The sequence below is a fragment of the Mya arenaria genome, chromosome 5, assembly GCF_026914265.1.
Source record: "Mya arenaria isolate MELC-2E11 chromosome 5, ASM2691426v1".
NCBI lineage: Eukaryota > Metazoa > Mollusca > Bivalvia > Myida > Myidae > Mya > Mya arenaria.
In genome coordinates this window covers 9,401,609-9,425,538 of record NC_069126.1, presented here as the reverse complement: position 1 = coordinate 9,425,538, position 23,930 = coordinate 9,401,609, and the positions used below count along the sequence as shown (strand labels likewise).

Below are 23,930 nucleotides of genomic sequence, written 5' to 3'. Positions count from 1 at the left end.
GTTTTAAAAACAATTCAATTTGGTGTAAACGTTTAATTGCAAAGAGTGGCCTTTCTAGTAAAAGCTTCTTAATAAGCAAGGTATTGTCAAAAACCATCAAGCAGGAATCTTTTTAACACTTGTAGTTCTAAATGTATTTGTAATATGTTTAATTGACAGTTTTTGATATCAGACTGTTTACTATATATCATTTGAACATTTGAATGTTAAAACCTGGCCGATCGCTGCAGACTATGCTTTTAGGGTTCGTCTGAACACACTGCCACCAAGAGAGCACGCTTTTAGCGTTGGGTTTAAATCTAAGGCATTTCATACTCTCTTTATCGCAATTTTTGAAACATTGGGTAACTGAAAGTAAATTGAAAGTAAATATAACAATACAAACACAATTTTGATGTGATGATGTACTATATACAATTAAATAGTAGTGTCCAGCTAGTCTTTGGGATATACCACTTGATAGCTCACCAAGATTACTCCTTGACGGAAACAGACGTCTTAAATTGACTAACTTAAAACATGCACAACATAGCTGATGCAGTATTCTTGTAAATACACATTTAAGTAATAAGAGTCATACTTTCGGTAAAAAATATTTATTACCATTTTCAACTGTGTACACAGAAAAAAAATCTTGTCCTTCTCGGCCGCATTTATAATCAGCATCTTCCGAATTGCATATAGAAGTACAATTAGTTTCTTTGGAACGTCAGAAAGGTCAAAACACGTGCATTGTAATTTCTGTAAAGAAAAATCATCTTCTCAGCAAACTTAGATAATACACCATTAGCGTAACGTTGGACATTTCAGCAAAACGCTATACAGCATGTGCTTCTAGCCACAAAGTGAAACAAATGTGCAAAAGGTTTACTTAGGAAAAATAGACTAACCTCATTTTCTTTTTTTCCTACTGCAAATGTATTGCAGCCACTCTTCCATCTGCACTCACTTATATTGTGCACGAGGATAGCATCGCTAGTATGGATCTCGTTGCAACCTTGAGTCATAATAATGTTAGGTACAATGTGTCTTTGAACAAAAATATCAAATGCGTCCAATAATTCGCATGAATTAAATGAGACTTGATAGTATCAATTGTATGTTGTCTTCTCAGGTCCATCTGTCCGTAAAAACAGGAGAAAATTAACAAGATAAGCATAAACGTGAACATAGGTTATAACATCAAGAACGTAATGCAACCATTTCCAATAAATAACGTGTGTGGTGATTTATTTTAGATATATATAAAAATATTTATGTTTTCCCGCCCGACGTGAAAAAATCAGACTGACTGAATTATTTCCATTTTGTTTCAATAATCCAGCTTTGAACAATGACTATTTTATAACAATATTAAGCCGTATTGCTTTACTTATATGTTATTAATCATAACAAAGTTCTAACATTATAATACACTTCTACTTGTTCTTCTTATTGTCTTGGTAATTCAAACACATTTCATATGATGCGTCCGCTTTTGTTTTAGTCTCACCAGTTTACATCAGTAATCAGCAACCAATTTAAAGTTAATGGACCTACGAGAAAATTAACTATTTGTCGGTTGAAAACTTAAAATAAAACTTCGAAAACAGTAATAGGTATGCTTGTAAAAATGACGTATGATCGTGGGTAATTTAATGTTTCAATGTCGAACGTTTTTATCAAACCTGACTGAAACCTCATCTCTGCTAGCGTAGTTTTACCAAAAGGCACTTGACTAACTACGTTTATAACTTCCCCACTAGGTCCTGCTTTTTATTTTTATCTCTGTTATCCCAACTACGTAACTTCTAAGTCACTTCAATTTAGCAATTAAAACATGTCCTATTCGGTATGCTTGAAACATATGACCTCTGAGTCAGAAAAAGATGACACATCAAAGAGTTTTCCTACTATATTTACGACAAAATTATAAGTTGTTCTGATATCAATGCATCCATATAAATAGCTCACATTTAGCAATGTTTGTTTCATTGATAGATAAAGTAAAATATATAAACAAATTATTTAAATTAAGTCATTTAAAGAAATATCAATACCTTTCATGATGAAAACTCTGATTATCTGATATACTAGTATATGTTTTGCATTAATAAAACTAATTCGATCACTTCTGGAATATATAATATCATAAAACAGATATCATGCTGTGAAATATTCTCTTATTTTATTTCCAAATTTATAAAAATATGTAAATGATATATGTTTTATTTTAAAAGATGGAAAAGAGCAAGCAAATAATATTTGATGGGATTCTCGGGTTGAATTGTTCGTCTTGACTAGTTTAAGCCAAACACTTTTCATAACTTATTTCGTCGAACACGGACCTATACCAACTATGACGTTGCCTTAAAAATATAAACAAAACCTTTTATCGACCCACCGACACTAAATCTACCTGGGTTGTGGAAGGGGAAAAAAGAATATGTTAAGTGTGACTTTAAGTTTATTAATTTGAACTCACAAGTTCTTTTTCTTGGTAGAAGCCAATGCAACATGCCAGGGGAATCTATGTCTTCGTTGATGAGAGGCGAGCACATATACCACTAGCTTGACTATTCGCATATTTATAACGTCCGTTTTAACCTATATATTTCTACTCCAACTAAATAAATAGTACAGTATATTATATCAAATAAAATGTCAATTATAGTTTAAGCTAGATGTTCATAATAGAGTTTCGAAAAATTGGTTATATTGTCAAATCAAAACTTAAAGACATCCATACCGACATATACGAAGCTAAGTTGAGCTTGGAACAAACCAATCCATAAACCCTTTTTCGGCAATGCCAAATTTGCATTATGTTTTGTTTCAGCAAAGATACCACGATCAGTGTAATTAATAGACAGGGGAGCCAAGGTGCAATTGCTTTGTCCCCATTGTGTTTCCTGTTCCGAAGGGTAATAACGCTGACCTGAAACAAGATTTTGAACCATTTGGTCTTAACTATAATTCAGATGTTTTTCTTTCAATTCATGTTATGCTTCTCATTGTTTAAGCAAAAAAATATAAAAAGATTTTCTTACCTTCAACAAAGACGCAACTTTTTGGTAAAGCTAACCAAAGCAGAAACACATACAACTCCATTTTCATATTTGATAAACATCAGTCTGGGCCAAAATCCAAGTTAAATTATCTCAGTAACCGCGTAAATCAGTTCAAGTATGTAACCAGATTTATAGCATTTAAACGTCCTCTTAAGAGTAGAGAAATCAAATACAGTGGATTACTAACTAGGTACATAACGGTAAATTTATATTGTTAAAAAGTATTGCATTTGTGAATACCAAACTGTTATCCATTTTTCGTATCTCTTCAGCTACGTCAGAAAATTAAACTCATATGTGGACTGGCCGTATAGCCGGGAAAACTTGTGAATCAGTTTATATATGATTTATATCTATATATGGTTGAACAATTGTTATGTATCACACCTTTAATTTATGTATTAGTAATGTATTGATTACTAAAAGCAAAAAATACAGAAAGAAGCAAAACAAAATGAATATATTTTGTAACACCATTAAACATTAGTAGTATAAAATACCTTTCTCATTCCAAGGCGCTCATACATGGAGGCATATGTCCATTGCAAATGTGGAAAAAACAATGCAACAAAAATAAACCCCTTTGTACTGACCAAAGAGAAATGGACACATACATCATGAAAAAACCATTGTATAAAGAGGTAAATATCCATTTTCAATTTTAATGTTCATGAAGTAGAGTGATCAATTAACAGAAGAAACTGCCAGTGAACAAACACTGCCAATCCCGCCTGTATGTAAATTTCGCCTCAAAAAGGTCACTTAATTTATAACAATGAAACTTCCGCTTCGGGGGTAGGTTAAAGCGAAAACCGATGCATAGTTTTGTACTAGTATTAAGTCTCTTGTAAAACAGAAACAGCCCAAAATAATTATATCAAAGCCACAGTTTAATCTTTGGCCAATGTTATTTCAAGCTTTATATATAAAGATAAACTAAGCCTCTTGAACGCCGACAACAATATATCATAGTTGAAAAAACTTTTTATAACCTTTAAAACATAAATTCAATGCAATTTAAAATTGAGTTTATACCTTAATTAACACAAGTGTGCCAGTGCGTTAAGGTATGGTGAGGATGGGTTGGTTCTTACGGAGGGGATCCGGATTAGTCGATTGGAGAAATGCGTCTTAGTATGGCGAAATAATGGTGAGAAACGGTGTAAAAACACTACAGGACGCGGACAAGTACGTACGGATAATTCGGCGTTCTACGTTGAACTACGTTTCACTAAGGCTGACAACTTGCCGAATGCTTTGACGGGTCTGCGATGAACTACTTTGATTCCTTCCATACAAAAGTACGGACAGCCTCAGAAAAGTACGATCGACACCGGATAAATACGTATGGCTTTGTTTGCAGAATGTTGTATCACGGATATTATAGATAGGAGCGTTTCCGTACGGATAACCTCGTTTTAAGACATTAAATAATAAGAAATAATCAATCAGTATGTAAAGGAACTTTGCTTTACTCTGAAGCACCAATCTAACCTAGAATTCATCCACATACGGAGACTAACTGAGTTTACAAATGTATTCACTGAAGCGTGCGAATATCAATGAATGCAAAATGACAATATTACAATAACATATTTTGAATATTAATGATTAATATATACATCCGTATTATTTAAAAGTATTTTCCAATAGAGAAATTGAAGATGCCACGTTGTGGCTTGTAATGCGAGTAAGCCAATTAGTTTCAAGCATGCGTATGATAACTTTAAATGTTTCACTTTAAGACAACAGGAGACAAAACATCGAAATGAAACCGGTCGATTCAGACTGGGTCATAAACATTAATTCATGACATTGATATGCTTTACAAACATTTCATTTTTTTTCATATAATTGAATTCACTAAATCTGCGATCAAAGTTCCTTCAAAATGTAAGGCATTTGGTCAAATCAACACACCTGGTCTGCTTTGTCAATTTTGAGTGTAGTCATACGTGTCGTAAGCAATTAAGATACACTCAATAAATGATAGTTAAGCTGTTTACTATGTGTTACATGAGTATATATATATATACTCATTAAGCATCCGTCTGATATCTAATTCATGAAATACGAATAAAAAGAAGATCAAATGATGGTATACTCTCGAACTTACCTTTGTTATAGAATATATTTGACAAGATGAGTGAATGTTTATAATAAAATGAAAACAAACGCAATAGCCTTATCATGAATGAATACCCGCTAAGAGGCACATTGTTTATGTCTCACAGCCACTTCCCTAGAGAAACATTAAGTCACAAAAAGACAGTATAAACACAAACAAACTTATGTTCATTAATAACTGTTGGGGTTATTGCCTTGAAACGGTCAGATAAAATAAGCACTTGACCAAGCACTTGTCAATAATACCAAGAATGAAAAAAGAGCCCAGTCGGAGCCAAAACCAACTTAAAGACAGAACAGAATAATATCTACAAATCAATTAATAAATTAATTCTTAAGTCGTCATCAAAGTTTCGGCTGGAGCCCAAGTCCTGTTACGTTTGGTATAATTTTTATTTATTATAAAGCCCCATTTTGGTATCCTTGAATCTAAAGTTGTATTTCCAAGTATAAGACCAGAAACGAAGAAAGATGCCTTCATAAGACAAGTATAAGCAGTCTCGCAATTAAAATATAAAACTCGTGAATGATGTAACCTGTCTTAAGACAAATCGCAAGATAAATATAACAACTTGGATGTTTAGTTTACGCACGTTAGTGTCTATGAAAGAAAGTCGAAAACCTTTTCTAATTTTGATTTACAGCATTTTCGATATTTCGTGTGTAAATTGGAATCGTTCGCATACTGAGATGCATTTTTTGTTTTGTATTTTTTTGCATTTTCTGAAAACAGGTGATGTTATTCCGACAATCAAAAAATCAATCTTGTTAAGCTATTTTTAGTGTTTGTTTACTTTGTAATTATGTTTTACTTGAACTGGTTTAATCACATCAAAGTGACACATAAATGTACAATTTCATAGCAATTAGTCTGGTCAAAATACACATTTAGGTTATATTTTCTTACCTTGGACAAAGAAGTGTGGTAGAGCAAACCAAAATACTAACACATAAAAGCCCATTTGCATACTTGATAGCAATTATTCTGGTCCCAATACAGAACAACTCCACAACAACTACCATTTACTTATCCTCAGTGTTGCGTTCTCGTATTACAATTCAAATAGGTCGCACGATTTAAACCATTAAAACTTCATGTTTAAAGGTTAGAAGTTCAATACATTGTCAAATAAGTATGCCATTTTGTGGCAAATTAAGGAAAATACACTTGTGTAGGGCAGAACAAGGATATTGTTATATCAGACGTTTGATCTATTAGATGCCGATATAAAGATATACGATAAACTTTATAATTGGAATGTCACTATGTTTACAATGCACATCATTTAAATTTATCTCATTGGTATCCGTATTGATATCTCATTCAGGAAATTAAACCTAAATATATTTGATTGTTTTGCAATTTTCACATCTTCAACGTTTATATAAAATACCAAAATGAGATAAAATTGAGATCTAGCAATATTTAGGCATTTAAGTGATAGATATTGGGGCCAGCTGTCATAGGCACTGAAACTCCAAGAATTTTACTTTTACTTTTAACAGACTCATAAGTTCAAAAGCCGAACAACTTTGCGTCACCTTACTTTGTGAACATGACTGACTTTCAAATAGACTTCAGTTTGCACTACTCACAAATAATAGTTGACTCATTCACACCAATTTATACATTTAAACTCCAACATTGACCGATTTCAATTGTACTGCTTGCACTTAACAATACAAGTGTTTTGGTCAATCATGTAACGAAGTCATGCAGTTAAAAAGTTAAACAATGAAATATAGAAATACAAATTCATCAACTATCATTACGTACGCTAGTTTATTTAAGTGGTAAACGTTTCCGCCCCCTACCACCTAAAAAGGTAAGTGTTTCACCTCTTTCAAGGCTTTATAATAAGCCTCACTCATGTCTTCACGAGCTATAGGTTTTTTTAAACAATTATCCAAATAAATTACGTATTAACTAGCTTCAAAAGGAAATTATTCTGCCTGTATTTCCAGACGTTTACGAGAAAGGTGATGTAACGGGTTCTCCAGAAGGTCAATGAACACTTCTTTACCCTCTTGTTACTGTTACACTGACTATCACCGACAGTTGTTTCGGTTAGAGGAAGAGGTATTGCATTGATTTACTGCACTGACTCTTGTTGGGGAATGGCAATGGGAGTCACGTATAAGAAATCTACACTGACAGCTGTTTTGGACAGGGTGTAAGCGGGTAACTCATTGCTTATTTTTATAGACCGTTTTTGGAAACGGAAGGGAAGAAATCATCGATTGATTGACTACACAATATTTGTTAATGACTTTGTGTTTGTGTGTGTGTGTGTGTGTGTGTGTGTGTGTGTGTGTGTGTGTGTGTGTGTGTGATTGCGTGTATGTGCGTGGGTGTGCGTGTGTTTGCGTGTGTGTGTGTGCCTGCGTGTGTGTTTGTGTGTGTATGCGTGTGCGCGTGCGTGTGCGTGTGTGTGTGCGTGTGCGTGTGTGTGTGCGTTTGCGTGTGCGCGTGCGTGCGTGTGTGCGTGTGAATGGGTTGTTGTTAAAGGAATAGAGGGTCATTTTTATCAAGCTTGAATGTAAATGATTTATTATTGTTTGATGTATACACTTATTGGTGATTGAAAAAGGGCTCCAGCGTTATGGAATCTTTGAGGGTGAGCCTAAAATATATAGACTTTAAAACTGGCCTGACTCATTCTGTGTTTTGTTTGTATAAATGTGTTATATTCCCGTATTATCAATATGTAGATCCGATGTTGTTTTATTACCACTGTATATCATGCTTAAAATTTTGAACTTTCAAAGAGGACTCGTTGCTATATATGTTGTTCTTATTTCGTGTGTTTTTAAAAATATGTTAGAAGGGAATGACGGTTCTGGTTATGGTAGCGTAGGCGTTGTATGTAAAATGAACGCAGGGGAATGGTCCTTTGATATGACCAAGCTGGAGCTTAATTATGTTCTGTTAGCCGTGTACCTTTTGGCCCCATTTATCTCGGCAAAACAAAAACTGATCATGTGGTTTTACAATCTAGGTCTCGTCGAGACTAAATAAGCTGTTTTCAAAGTCGAAAGCGCGCGATGTACTTACAACGCCCATTAATTATTTACATTTTGTCAAATGATATTGTCTTGGTAGCTTGTTACATCCCAGCCAGTAGCGAAAATAATTGTGATTGCTTTTCACTGAAGATGTGGAAAAAGTTGCGCCAGTTGGCTATAGATGTGGGTCCGTTACCGCGGGAATGTTTCAACCTCGTTCACTCGCCGAACCTTAGTACCTAAATGTTACAGCTTTACAACTTTAAGGAATCAAAGACCTACCAATATATATATAAATAATTGGTATGTTTATCAAGAATTGTTAGGTACCGCCTTGGAACGGTCAGTAAAATGTAAATTTACTGGGGGTTTAAACCAGTTTATGTGCACAAACCTCACTCTTATCCCAACAATTCTTAATAAAGATAAAACGCAAAAGGTAAATCTTATCAAAGTATGCATTAACTTGAGGAAACTTATCAATAAAACAAATAATAATAAAAAAACGAAAGGTAAACTACTTCGACTCGTTCGTCTCGAGTTTTGCTGTCCATTGGCAAATGGTGTGTATGTTTTATCACATTATGTTACTTTAAGTTAGTATTACACAATTTTTCAAAATTCTAGAAACGTTTTAAAAATATGTTGTTAATGAAACAAAGATTATCTTGGATGTAACCATTATCGGTGTATTAAGAAACGATCTAATGGAATGTATGCAAGGTTATTTGCAAAGTTCGATCTTTGAATTTTACTTATATTTAAGGAAAATCATTCTGCCGTCAGTAACAGTAAGTTTTGTATGCTTGGAAACACCATTATGTTTTTAGGTGCCTTTTGTTTACCAACCGTGGACGCCATCTTAGATTTTTCAATAACCTATTACCGGTTGAAACATGAAAAATGACGCTACTGCATTAAACTTCCATTCAGTAAGCTACAATTAATAAGTCAGCAAGGCTGGCAGTTCGGGGTATAGGAATGTATTTTACCCTGCAAAAATAAAGTGTAAATTAAATTATTTATTTATTATATTTTTGTGGGGAGGGGGGAAAGGGGTGGAGCCTTGAACATTTAACATTTATCAAATGAAGCAGTATAGTTAGTTCCATTCATGCACATGTCGACAGTTTTGTTGAATAAAAGTTTGAAAACAATACTTATGTGAAAAACTACAGAAACAAGCTTAGTAGCCAAAAGTTTAAGTTGAACATTATATGAATCATGATAATATTTTTCCCCTTTTTGCCAAAACATCACTGTTTTTCCCATATCAAAGGGCCCCTCCACCATACTCTTACAAGTCGAAAAACCCACTAGAATTAAATATTGGTGGCGGATTTCAACAGTGACAAGTCGGCAGTTTAGTTGAGTAGCGCTGTTGCCAAAAAGCGGATGCGCAGAGGTGAAGGTATCAACGTGATAGACGCCGACTGTCAGTACTTGTTTCCTGAATTATTCAAAATTTATTCATTGTAACATATATGTTAGAAAAAGTTCGAAAGAGAAAGTTCGAAAACAAAATTACGATGAATTTCGATGTAATAAATGTGTTAGGAACGACATTTTTGAAAGTTTCACGTTGACATATACCGGGAGATATTGCAAACAAAGGATACCGGAAATGCTCTCAAGGAACTAGATATTTGGATTATTCGGATTACACAGGTAATCGGTAATCACCGGTAATTCGTAAGTTTTAAATGTATTTAAACTAATATATGACATTATGTTGTCATAACATTGTATAATACCTTTTGAATATAAATCATTGATTATAAACCAGTGTATTATATACTAGGTGCTCAAATCATCGCGCCAATGGAAGTATGACTTTGAGTTTGTTTCCACAAGGACACATAAAAGTTACGTTCACAGTTTGTAGCTTTGAAATTACAATGTTCGCACATTTATAATATGAAATGATAACAATAATGATATCGTATGAGAAAGCAGGGATATTTCGCTTATGCAGCGGCTTAAATGCGGCAATAGGACTTCATCCGATATCTGGCCGACGTAAATAAGTGTTGCAAGATAGAGGCGGCCCGCATTAGAACCGGTGTAGATTTAGCTTGTGATATAGGTTTGAGTGCTAGCTTGGAAGTGGGCCATAAATAGGGGGTATTTTTTTAATCAATTATGATTTATGGCATGCAAATAATTATTTATCAAACATGCAAAGGGATTGGACAACGAGTTATACCAACATCAGTTACGGCCCTCTAATAAAAGAGGGGATTTTTTACTACTACTAAGACCTGCGCCCTAAATGGTGGTGCCTTTGACTTGAAAATTATACTTTAATATGGGGGCCTTCGTTTTGCGCCCGAAATGTCAGTGCCTCCGACCTGCGAATGCTACCATAATACGTTGGCCTTCGACCTGCGCTATAATTGTGGGGCCTTCTGTTCTGCCACTTTGACCTTCAATCAGCTCTAAATATGGGATCCTCTGTACTGCCCATTAAATGTGTCTCAAATTAGGTTGTCTTCTATTCTGCCTATTCGACCGTAACTGCATTCTTAATGTGAACCCCTAAACTACCATTTTGATACCCTAGTGCGCCCAAAAAATGCACGCCTTTTGTTCAGCCACTTTGACATGCAATTGCTCTTTCAATATTAGGGTCTCCACCATTTAGACATCACTGACCATTCAACCGTTGTTTATTGCTGCGAGCATTGGCTTTGATTGAAATTTACTATAAATATGTCTTCATTAAATTTTAAGAATTGTTAATATTGTCTACGTAAACAATGATCTACACTGTGTGTGATGGGCTCAACTATGGGCAACCGAACCGGGTAGCAAAGGGGTATGCAAAAAGATGTTATTTACAATAAACGATAAACAAATCTATAAATTCCGAAATAATGCATACGATGTGTTGAAAAAAGAAATTATTAGTCTTCCTTTATTCATAATAAAGTTGTTTTGGTCTTCTCGATCGGATCAGTAACGCAGTAGTCATTGGTTTTTAATGAATTAACTAAGCTCAAATTGGATTACTATGAAACAAATTGACAGAAACTAATTTGAAGTAACTACAACTATAGTGTCGCGTCACATTTGTCTTAACACAGGTGTGAAATTAATAAAAAGGATCAGATCAGAAACATACAATTTATTTCTCCTATTGAAAAACGCTCAAGTTTGTCTGCCCAGAGCCAATACACTGTTCTTTTCTGTTAAGTTCTGTTTGCAAGGAGGTATATAGTACTACTTTGCATGTGCATGTGTGGTAAAGATTGACAAGTACCCACAAAGGTATTGCCCTTTCATCAGGCAAAACAATTCTATGTTTCCACTAACATCTTCAAATCAAGTTGCAAAAGGAAATAATAGCATTTCATCATTTATCCATATGTAAGCGAAGACGAGCTAGTATAGTGGTAAATATTTCCGCCGCCTCTCACCCAAAGAGTTAGGGGTTCAAGCACTATCAAGGCTTCAAAATGACCATCACTTGGTGTCTACCAAGAAAACAGACATTTGCAACATGCTCAAACGAACTATCAGCTTTTTTACAATTATCAACATGAAATAAGTATTAACTATCCTGCCTCAAATCTGACTGCGATGATGTCCCCAAAGAAAGTCTAAATACATTAAAGACAAAAAGAGTGAGTATCAGCATAGAGACATTGAGAAAGACGAACAAGAGAGCACCGAAAAAGCTATTTACAATAGTTTATTGAGGACTCTATACTGGAGCCACCGATCAAAGAGTCCGCAGAAACGTACCAAGAAGTTGACCTTAACAATTAAATACATCAAGTTCATCATTCTTATATAAGAACATGCGGGTGTACGCGCTTGTATAGATATTGCAACATGTATAATTATTTTTCATCTGAATGTTTAAATCTTTAATTATATATTATATTTTATACATTTGTTCAAATTATGTCATATTAAACTAGAGTATTTTTATTGATAGATTGCTCTATTTTCACGGACCTTTCAAATGTGGTAGCCCCATATCTAAATAATAAACGATATGGACTCTGATATTGACTCTTACATGGACTCGACTCTGATATGGACTCTGATATGGACTCTGATATGAACTTTGATATGGACTCTGATATTGACTAATCTTTCAGGGTTTGACCTTTTGTCTTTATGCCATTTAACACAATCACAGCTCAATGTCCATGCTATTTCCATTATGACACTCATGTATATATACATTCAACAAAGGACTTTAACATTGCCATTGAAGTCTTTTGAAACGATAATTTAACAAGCGATATGAAATTGACATTCATTTGATGAACAGGATCTGATGAAACCAATCTTACTATATATTGTTAAAGTGACATTTGGTATCGCATTATCAAATGGAATAGGAGTACAATGATTATTTTATAAGGAAGAAGGTTTGTTTTCAAATCCAATAAGCCAAACCGCCAATGAGGACAAACACAATATTTACAAATATTTACAATGGTACAAACACATAATTACGAGAATGCACACGATATTTGTTTAAACAATGCTCAAAAGAAAAATATTAAATACTTGTAATAGTGAGTTGTGTAATATATATACATGTATATGTTTATATAATTTAACGGTACTAAGATATGGCGCCAAGGGAAAACCGCCAAACACTAGGCATCACTATTACAACAGTCGTTTCTCAATAACAACTAACTTTACCACATAACAGCATAGATTGATTTAAGATTTTATGTGTGTTAACTCTGTCTAAGAGAGGTATTAAAAGCGAACATATTCATAAATTTTGTTGATAAAAATATTTGGTCAAAATTTCATAACAAATTGTATGTAGCGAAAATTGAACTTGTGGAGTTTTGTGCTGTTGGTCCATGTTTCTAGTTTGTGATATTTTGTTTTGGTATTCTATGTCATTGAGGTTTTCGAATAAAGATCTAAAAGAATATTTTATTCTAGAATTACTTTTAAAGAACATTGAGCTGTTTTTTGCATTATGTTTATGTTATAAAATGCGCTTCCAAAAAAGTAAAACAATTATCATTCTGAATCATACCAAGCTGTTATGTGGGAAATTGAGTTGAGATTGAGATTGAGAAAATACTTATATTCAAGTATTGTCGTGATATTTAGGCCTGGCAAATATATGATTATATAAAATGTCTCGATGGAAAATTGTTTGCGAAAGAAACGAAGAAATTACTGTTGGTTTCGCCTAACGAAAAAAATGGATGTATTTATTGATTAAAATGTTATACTTGTTTTACCTGTTTTAACTACTTCGATACTTCAAAATCGAATCAGGATTTGTACAAATTAAGCATTTGACCATAATAAATAATTACATTGTATCTGTAATAATTAAAATGCAAGCAGGTATCATGAAAATATGAAACATTTACGCTAAAATCAAAGGTATTTATCATTCATGCTGTTTTGAATAAAACTCTAAATGGAAAATTATGTCGAGTTTAAACAAACTGTAGATAATATAAGGAATATTATTATAACTTCTATGTTTTGACATGTCTAAGATATTAGAGTGAATGCAGACACGACATCTACGTGTACATAAAGCTACACGTACATGTAAAAGCTGCTGTTGTTTTTAAAAGTCGTTCTCATAGTTTCACTGTCAGCTTGTACTTGTAGGTTTACTCGTAACAATCACTTTCCGCAGGCTATCGTGCACGTCATTCTAAACTTGTACAATGTACATATATCTTGCTAACGTACTGTGCAATAATAAGTGCACGCGTACCAATACCTGTTGTGTTGCACAATCTCTTAAAATTAATATCGAAATACTTGATAAATTATTCTTGATTTTATGTATAAAAGCTGTGCTCATCTGTCTCACATTAACTGTCCATTTGCCTTTAATTCTCAACCCTTTGTCTTACAACATAATCACTGTACTGTTTACATTGCCGGGATGATAACAGATAAGAAATTAATGACGGGAGGGTGAAAGTGTTCTTGTGGTATAGGTTTCCGCCTCTCACTCAAGAGGTTGTGGGTTCTGTCATTACCAGAGCTTCTTTCTCATGGCCTCTCCAAATGAACACCAGTAGTATATATCGGGTATTAGAGTGTGTTTTAACAAGGTTTTCAACGAAAACCGGGTTATTAGAATGAGGTTGTCGTTGGGCGGGCGGGCGGGCGTCAAACATTGGTTTCTGTTCAATAACTTTAGTTAGCATTGATAGATATTGATGAAACTTGGTGTGTAGGTAGCTTATGGAAAGAGCTAGAGTGTGATTGCTTTTGAGTGGGGAGGGACTAAGGTGAAGGTCACTATAACTTAAAATAGAAAAATGGTCAAGGTCACTGTTACTTAAAATAGAAAAATGGTTTCTGCCCAATAACTTTAGTTAGCATTGACAGATATTAATGAAACTTGGTGTGTAGGTAGCTTATGTAAAGAGCTAGTTTGGGATTGCTTTTGAGGGGGGCTAAGGTCAAGGTCGCCTGTTACTAAAAATAGAAAAATGGTTTCTGCCCAATAACTTTAGTTAGCACTGACCGATATTGATGAAACTTGGTGTGTAAGTTGCTTATGTGAAGAGCTAGCTTGGGATTGCTTTTGAGTGGGGAGGGGCTAAGGTCAAGGTCAATATAACTTAAAATAGAAAAATGGTCAAGGTCACTGTTACTTAAAATATAAAAATGGTTTCTGCCCAATAACTTTAGTTAACATTGACCGATATTGATGAAACTTGGTGTGTAGGTAGCTTATGTGAAGAGCTAGCTTGGAATTGCTTTTGAGTGGGGAGGGGCTAAGGTCAAGGTCACTATTACTAAAAATAGAAAAATGGTTTCCGCCAACAGTAATTTTCAGTTACGTCTCTTTTTGATAAAAGTAAAGATAAAGTCATACAACAAATTAATTGGCTATAATTTGTGATTGCCCATAACAAAAATTTGGTTTCGTCGCATTGCGGCGCTTCTAGTTTATAATTAATAAGCATTCGTAACGAAAAAGCTAAAGAAATCAGTATAAAACATATAAATGAGCAATTTTCCAACCTCTTCCTCAGTATAACGGAAATGACAATACATATTCCAACAACCACAAGCGCTGAAACGCTAGCAGAAATCTCCGCAACCGGGACTCGTTGATCTACTGAAACACAAAATAGATAATGTGAGTTTGGTTAGTGGTCACCAAGCCGGACAAATGGATTTTCTCCGGGTACTCCGGTTTCCCCCACAACACAAGACCACACTCATCGTGCCAACGAGAGTGACTTAGTATAAGCTATCATAGCTTTCTTCACAATCGTTGTAAAATATATAATGTTTAAACTAAAAAATAGAAACTAAAATACTGCAGTTCGAACAAAACAGCCTTGGAAAACTCTAAATTTACTCTTTTTGGCATAAACGCTCAAACCTTGAAAGTAAAAACAATTAATTGATTAAGATATCAAGAAATCTTGACAGTCATTTCTATTAAATATACATATATCCATGAGAAACTCAACACATAAATAATCAGCAGAAACAAAAGGCTTATTCTCTTGTTACAGCAAGGTTTTTCAATGACTTTCAAAATTATGTTCAGTTGCACGTGTTTTGAATATAATGACGTCACCTTGTGTTTTTGTCCTGGTACTCTCAGCTGTTTATTGAAATTTCGATGTGGACGAGGATTGGACAATGGCAGTTGCTGTTGTTGATACAAAGCTCGATGAATTTGAAGAATTTGATTGCTTGAAAACCATTTCCTTAATTACTTGTGTGTATATATTAAAGGTAAAAGTAGACTAGATGATTATGTGACTGTATTAATAGTAACGCTTAATCAATATCTTCATGATTATGATGACATAAGTGTAACAGTTCGTAAGATAAACAGTTCAATTCAGTTTCTATCCAACCGAAAACTTAGTTTTACAAACGCGCAGGCTTCTGCCTTTGCTGCAATAAGATTATTTAATGACATTCATCATTATATTCAGTTGAATACGTTGTTAAAATATTGACGTCACCTGTTGTTATGGTCCTGTTATTCTCCGTTGTTTCTGGAATTTTCAATGTGGAATGACCTTCTATTGTAGTTGCTGTTGTTGCTACAAAGTTTGCTGAAAATGTTGAATATGATTTTTTTGATAATGTTGTTATAAAATTCGCTGATCATGTTGAATATGAGTTTTCAAAAACCATTTCCCTAGATACCTGATTGTGAGTGCATGTTATAGATAAATGTAGACTAGATGATGCCTGATAAATAGATAATATTAAACACAATAATCATGTTTATGATCGAAATGAAAGTAACAGTCGTAAGATATATAATTCCATTCAGCCTCATTTCAACCGAAAAGTACGTCTTAAACACCAAATGCAAATCTTTCCATGCCTTATATATATATATATATATATATATATATATATATATATATATATATATATATATATATATATATATATATAAATACTGCGTCAAAAATGACAAATGAGAAAGTTTAATGTTCAGTCAATCTAATTAAGTTCTAACTTGACTTAAAATGTCGTTATTTTTCCCATTGGTGAAAAATGCAGTTAGATACTCGTAAAAGTAAATTCAGTTAGATACTTGCACGTTTTTATTTTTAAGTAATATGAGAAGTAATAACATAAGATGTAGACCTAAAACATACGTGTTTCACAAAGACTCCTTCGTCTTACACTGCGTCCGTCGTCAAACCTAACTCCAAGTCTTTTACCGTCAAATTGGACGTAAGCATACAGTTTCGGTCCGTCGGCGTAGAATTTTTCTGTAGTATTGTACTCATTTTGAGTAAATTGTTTTGCATAAATTTTAGGTAAACAAAAGATGATACTGATAATAGAAAATGACTTGATAATATCTGCAGTCAATTGCATAAAACTTGGATAAGTGGTTCACATTGTATCTTAAGGCTAGTTTTGCGATTTGTTTATATGAAATATTGAATAAATATTGACCAATCGATAACCATTTTGTCTAACTGCAACACAGGCAAAGAATTACTCAGTTAATTCATATAATCATTACAAAGGCTTAACCTTTAAACACATAATCACCGAAAATCATTTTATAGACAACAATGATAGTATTATACTTTTTCTTAATGTATTAGGAAATACAACCTTTATGTCAATTACTTACCGTCTGTTCGAATCATTGAGTTCATTCTGATTATGTCTGTCCAGTATGTTTTGTTATTTGAAATTATTGAAGATTCAATGTGTCTTAAGGTTGCCGGGAACAGGCCTTTGGCAAAACATTTCTCTCCTGCAACTGCTGAACTGGCTACTTTCGTTCCAATATCCCGAACTGATGCGTATATATACGAAAAACACGACATAGAAACATTCTCAGTTATTTATCACTCACAAACCAGTAAATTATGATAAAAAGAGGATGACTCAAATTTAACTATAAAGATAGGCAAAATCACTGTTTTTATCAATATATTTATTATGTGCATGCTGTTTTAAAATAAACTTATACCATCCGTACTGATACAAGAACATCTATGGTTAACTTTTACATACAGAAGTAAATACCACTAAAAAGCTCTTGTATATAAAATAATTAATGGTATGGCACCTTTTGATATGTATATATAAGTTACTTATAAGCAAATACAGTCGAACCCCGTGGCTTGAATTAGCTTGGCCCGTACTGGATGTAAGGACCGATTTCTTTATACTGAATGTAAACATTCCCGCTTGGCTCGAATTTTTCGAGGCTCGTGGTATTTCCGCTGGAGCTAACGGGGTTCGATTTGAATAGAAACTTCGACTGTCTTTAAAACACGACATATATTAAAAGGAGGAACCTCGTATTAATCATTTTAAATATTTATGATGTAATTACAGAATGAAAGTATAAAATGAAGTTCCAGATGACAAAATAAATGCAAAGAGGCCAACAACTTTAAACTTTAATTCAAATAATATCTTTTAAATTCCATTGCATATTTACTACATATTTATGTTCATGCTAATTTATATGAACACGGTTAATTGTAATTGATTGTCAATCGGTGAGTGCATGAATATAATTGAATTGGATCGTTATGACATAATAAAAACAGTCTTTATATCATGTTCAAGTTAATATTATAGTATAAAGTGCGAACATTATATCGATATTGGAATGTGTAGTTTATGTAAGTGTAAGGTTTCTTTTATAATTCAAATCATTTGATAATTGCATCTGTAATTATGTCATCTTGCGTAACTACTTTCTAAAAATAAAGAAGCTTTTATTATTATCATCATCATCATTATTTTTGGTTTGTTTCTAGATTGATTGAAATGGGGATTATTTGCACCTGTGAATGGCCGATCGCTGCAGTCTTTGTTTTGCCTGTTAGATTGAAAACAGATCGCCCATCTGGATGTTTTGCGTCTTATTCGGTTTAAGCACGTCTTACTAGCGTATCCGCAATGCCTAAAACATTTCGTAGCTGAAAAATACTTTGAAATGTTGAGATATATACATTTATATGCATATATATATATTATATACATGCATATATATATTTATCCTGATGAAATAAATGACAACATTTGAACAATTGCCACACATGTCAGGGACGTACTTGAATCATTTTTACTTGTACTCCCATACTTAGTTATGCATCGTCGAAATTTGTTCTTTCATCAGTTTTATTTCAAAACGTTAAATGGGGTTGGGCTGTAGGGGTTTCCAATATGATGGGAATTTTTGGAACAAACAGATATGAAAGAAACATTTTCAAGCAATTGGAACGCCTATATTCAGTGAAATCATTATAAATAATCTTTATGAAGTCGACTTTTTATATTATATATTCGTGATTGCCTTTTCGGGAACCAAAACTGATTTGTATGTCCGGACGATCTGGGGTATGCATTAGTATTCCCCTGCATTTAGAGTAAATAAGATAAAACACAAACATACATTCTAATGATAATGTAATTTCATACCATTTTGAACTGTGTAAATGGAAAAATAATTATTTCCCTCTTTGCCACATTTGTAAGCATCTGCCCTCTTGCATGTTGAAGTGCATTGTGATTTACTTGCAACAACAGCAGTATCTAAACATTTGCATTCAATTTTCTGCAAACGAAACAATAATGTTGTAATTCAATCGATGAACATCAGCTTGAAACATCTTAAGCGCAATATATCAACTTAAATTGTAACTTTCCACGAAAAATTAAAATACCATTTGCTTCAGACAATCTTATGCTAGAAACAATTGGTGATAATTGAGGGGAAGTTTAGTAAAGAACTATAGACAAACCTCGTCATCTATTTTCCGTATAGCAAATGAATCACATTCACTCTTCCAACTGCACTCACAAATATTGTGTGAGAGTACAGCACCGCTGTCATTCAATTTATTGCAACCTAGAGTATATATAACATTGATAAAGCAGTGTATTAGTTCATAACTGTCTTAATCTTTGCAAATATATAAATGTCCACAAACACGTACAAGCAAACACACACCTATACATTATACAATGTTCAGGTAAATGAGTAATTTAATTCCTACGGAGAAGAATTCTTTAAGCTATGCTTTCGTTCTAATCCATTTCAATATTATAGACAACTTGTGTATGTGTGCATATTATATGTAGTTTGCTTGTATATGTTGAATAAAACATGTTTAAATTATACATTATACATCTTATTAATACTTAAATTATTAATGTTTGTGTGTTAACAATTCCAAAAAAAACAAAACAATATTGTGTGAGAGTACAGCACCGCTGTCATTCAGTTTATTGCAACCTAGAGTAGATATAAACATTGATAATGCAGTGTATTAGTTCATAACTGTCTTAATCTTCGCAACCACGATATAGAAGCTACAGAGACAAACCCAGAAAAAGTAGCTATGTTCTTGTAGAGTGACACGTATTGAAAGCCAGATAACCAACGAGCAAGCAAACCATACATACACACTACATCACAGCCACCAACGAACGTCAGTACGCACGCACACACCCACACACGTTCAGGCAAGCCTACACCGAATCATCTCATTAATACTAAAATTATTAATGTAAGTGTGTTAACAATTCCAAACAAAAAACAATATACAATGTACATACCGACGTATGCGAAACTGAGCTTAGCTTGGAATAAACCAATCCATAAACCATCTTCGTGCAATGTCCAGTTTGTATCCTTTTCTGTTTCAGCAAAGATACCAAGATCGTTATAATCAAGACTTGGAAGAGCCAAGGTGCAATTGCCATTTCCCCATTCCGTTTCCTGCTCCGAAACGTAGTAACGGTAACCTGATAAAGGTAACAATTTATGATAGCCAGCGTCTGTAAATATTGAAAATGGAGTCAGTAGATTGATAGTGACATTCAGAAACACAGACGAAGAGTAAAACGTATGACACATAAGGGTTACGATTCTTTTTTAGTGTTGAGGAGGTAAGGGAGGGGGTTTACTTTCACACGCAAGCTACCACTGACAAACGTTTGCAGAATCAATGGCTTTTCTCTGAATTGTATTAGGACACGTGATGTAAGTATTTCATTTGAATAGCGAGAACTGTTTGTATCCGGATGATTCTTGCTGTATATGCCTCAGAAATAACCAAACCAATGAGAAATCCCTGACCCAATCAACTACAAAACCCCTTTAAGTTCCGTACAAGCCAGTGTTCTTTATGCGTATTCATTATTTTGTAATACGTACATCCAAAGTCACTAACATACTTTGATACCTTTCCAGTTCTACAAATAATCAGTTATTATCCGATATTTTTATTGCACGAATGTGATGAAATAATTGGTTTGATATAATATATTTCGTGTGTGTGTGTGTGTGTGTGTGTGTCCGTGTGTGCGTGTGTGCATGCGCGCGTGTGTGTTTGTATGTGTGTGTGTTTGTGCGTTTGTGCTTGTGCGGGTTTGTGCGTGTGTGTGTGTGTGTGCATGCATGCGTGCAAGTGGGTGCATGCGTGCGTGCTTGCTTGCGTGTTCCTATCATTCCTTTTTTATTATGAATGATTTGTTATTGCTTTGTTTATTGTGTGTATGCGTATACCAGAAGGCAATATTAGAAATAAGACCTCGTTATGTTTGCATATAAAGTTATAAAATTTATCTGGAATACATCCATGGACACGAACTATCTTGGTTTGCAAATAAATATGCTGTAGCGTGCTACTATGCATCAATAAACTGGAAAAATGACTGTAATATTCTTTACTTAAATATATCTATTCTTAGTCCTTTCCAAGAGAATTTGATGTTGACGCGTTGCGGTTTTTTTATGCAAGTACACCGTGACCGTTAGGACTAAAAACGCCTTGTAACACCGAATAACAGCATCGCCGCATAAACGTGTTTTTTTTTTCGTTTATGCGGTGATTTTCAACGCATAAAAAGGATTTTTTATATGGCAAAAAGGCACACTTTCGCCGCATAAAAAGCAATTAAAACACATGTATACTAGTACAATAGTGGTTGATAAAGTTTTATCAAGATCGGTGTTAGTTTTTTTGTGTCCACTTAACCAAGTTTTGAACTAGTCGTACTAGTAAGATCGGTTTAAATGTGAACCAAACCAATTGATATTTCTGCAAAAAACGTTTGAAATGACGTTTTTTTTTCTTTAAAAACGTCGATAAAGCAGTCAGCTATTTCAAAGCATTAAACATGCCTGTTCTTCTAAAACAATGATATACTTACTGTTTTTATGCACAAATTATCACTCTTAAGCAACTATCTTCTTTTTTTCAAAATAGTCGATCAAGCAGTTCAGCGGCTTAACGGCTTGAAGTTAGCGACCTGGCGGTCTAGCGGCCTAGCGGCCTAAAATTGGTTTCTGTTATAAAACATTTATACATGCCTTTTCTTCTTCAAAATGACAAATTTATGGTTTCTATTCACAAATCACCATCCTTTAGCGAATGTCTGCATTTCGCCCAAAACTCGACAAAGCTGCCTAAAATATCCTTTATAGCGAATATCAGCATTTTTATTTTTTGTATTTAGCAAAATTGTTAAACCATAGATTTATCATTGTTTTGGAAGAAAACGCATGTTAATACTTTGAAATAGGAAACCATTTTAGGCCGCTAACTTCACGCCGCTAGGCCGCTGAAGTGCTCGATCGACTTTTTTGAAAAACAAAGTTTATAATTGCTTAAGAGTGATAATTTGGGCATAAAAAACAGAAAATATATAAAAAGAAATTAGAAGGCATGTTCACATGCTTTGAAAAGCTGACTGCTTCGACTTTATGAAAAAATGTTGATAATCGCCTCAGAGTGATAGTGTGTGCTTAAAAAATCAGTTAATATTTCTTTGCTTTATAAGAAAATGCATGTATACATGCTTTGAAATAGGATAGCATTTTAGGCCGCTAGGCCGCTTACTTCACGCCGCTAGGCCGCTAGGACGCTAACTTCACGTACATACTTTCAACGTCATTTCAAACTGATAATAGGGTCATCAACGTCATCATCATCGTTTTTGTTGAAATATATTTTAGCTTTATAATAAATGGTTAAGTTCCTCTTAATGTGGCAAAATGGCACAGTTGCGCCCCATATAAGCAATTTCTGCTTTATGCGTTGAGCATCGCCGTATAAACGTTTATGCGTTGAAAATCACCGCATAAACGAAAAAAAAAAAACACGTTTATGCGGCGATGCTGTTATGCGGCATTCCAACGCTTAGCTATAACAAATCAGAGATAAAAAGTCCAGGTCATAGTACCCTGGCTATTGCACAAAAAACGACTAACTGATTGAATGTTAATAATGCAATGAAAACTACAGCATTGAACCCGGTAGCCATAGCATGAACGAGTACCCTCTTTATATGCAATCAGGTGAGACCCTCGCATACACTTATCGAGATCAGCACAACGCCCCAAACGTACAATTTTTTTATTAATAAATGATTGAGTTGGAACGGCCAGAGAAATAGGAATGCTCGGGGCGATGTAACTACATTATCATTCTTGACGTGTAAATAACAACAAAAGTAAAAAGATGAGCCAAACCGGAACCAGTGCCAATTTACCAACATTGACAAAGAAAATGAAAAAAATAATGCAAAACGATAAATGAACTTCAACGACAAAATGTAGATACATACATTACCAAGAAATGAATACAGTCTGACAAACCGTGCCAACTTTTCAAAGGTTTATTTGTTGTTGTTTAACAACTACTGACTGTGTATCAGTACCGGCATTTTTGGAAGTCGCAATCAGAGTTTAGGCTTAATCCCCAGTCATACATGAGGCGTTGAATCCTTCCACAACGTTCAATTGTGGTAGTTTTGAATTCAAACATTTATTTCTCCGACGGCCACAAAAGCGGCAACACCAAATCTTACATCCATGAGATATTTATTAGCGGTCCCGCAAGGACATGCGACATATTTAATTTGTGAGCGATGTAACTGGACGTGAGACTAGTCGAAATATAAGTCTCACTACTGGGAAGTTTAGTTAACACACTTTGGTATCTGTGAAAAATAACGAATGCTTTTTTTCATCTTTTGAAAAAAATACAGTTAATCTGACGATCGAAAATCATTCTGGTCTGGCCTAACCAAAGTGTTATTATTTTCAAATCATTCTCTATTTCATATTGCCGAAGCACAACAAAGTGATGTATTTCTTACCTTCGACGAAGATGGTAAAGTCTGGTAAAGCAAACCAAATCAGTAACACATATATGTTCATTTTCATAGTTGATTAAATTTAGTCTTGTCCTCATGCAGATAAACTGCGGAATAACCACTTAAAAATCATCAACCTTCCATTGTTTC

General features: G+C 34.0%; 2 protein-coding genes across 3 annotated transcripts in view; both read right to left on the bottom strand.

The window, feature by feature from the left end:
* LOC128233781 (uncharacterized) overlaps positions 1-3,599 on the bottom strand; it is a 7,990-nt gene extending 4,391 nt beyond the window's left edge. Inside the window, exons 1-5 of one of the 2 annotated variants that reach the window (XM_052947634.1) lie at positions 3,551-3,599; positions 2,729-2,917; positions 891-997; positions 604-741; positions 214-348 (exon numbers count right to left, since the gene is read on the bottom strand). In XM_052947634.1, the coding sequence (XP_052803594.1) occupies positions 214-313 (100 nt within the window). In that variant the 5' untranslated portion in view covers positions 314-348; positions 604-741; positions 891-997; positions 2,729-2,917; positions 3,551-3,599. Of the gene's footprint in view, positions 1-213; positions 349-603; positions 742-890; positions 998-2,728; positions 2,918-3,029; positions 3,167-3,550 lie in introns of those variants that run through there. The other variant, XM_052947633.1, reaches the window with a different exon arrangement.
* On the bottom strand, positions 2,842-23,930 carry LOC128234489 (uncharacterized). Its single transcript, XM_052948745.1, has 10 exons — positions 23,784-23,930; positions 20,235-20,423; positions 19,418-19,524; positions 19,095-19,230; positions 18,458-18,592; positions 17,284-17,451; positions 16,793-16,909; positions 16,142-16,234; positions 15,177-15,273; positions 2,842-2,917 (listed from the first exon to the last, which is right to left on the bottom strand). Exons 1-10 carry the CDS (start codon positions 23,848-23,850, stop codon positions 2,842-2,844), a joined length of 1,185 nt encoding a protein of 394 aa, XP_052804705.1. The 5' UTR covers positions 23,851-23,930.

Excerpts from the sequence above, each read along its gene's own strand:
- LOC128234489 (XM_052948745.1), bottom strand. The coding sequence starts at position 23,850 with ATGAAAATGAACATATATGTGTTACTGATTTGGTTTGCTTTACCAGAC. Across the intron at positions 20,424-23,783 it reads CTTTACCATCTTCGTCGAAG|GTTACCGTTACTACGTTTCG; the intron begins GTAAGAAATACA and ends TACCTTTATCAG. Across the intron at positions 16,235-16,792 it reads AAGGAGTCTTTGTGAAACAC|CAAACTTTGTAGCAACAACA; the intron begins GTATGTTTTAGG and ends CAACATTTTCAG.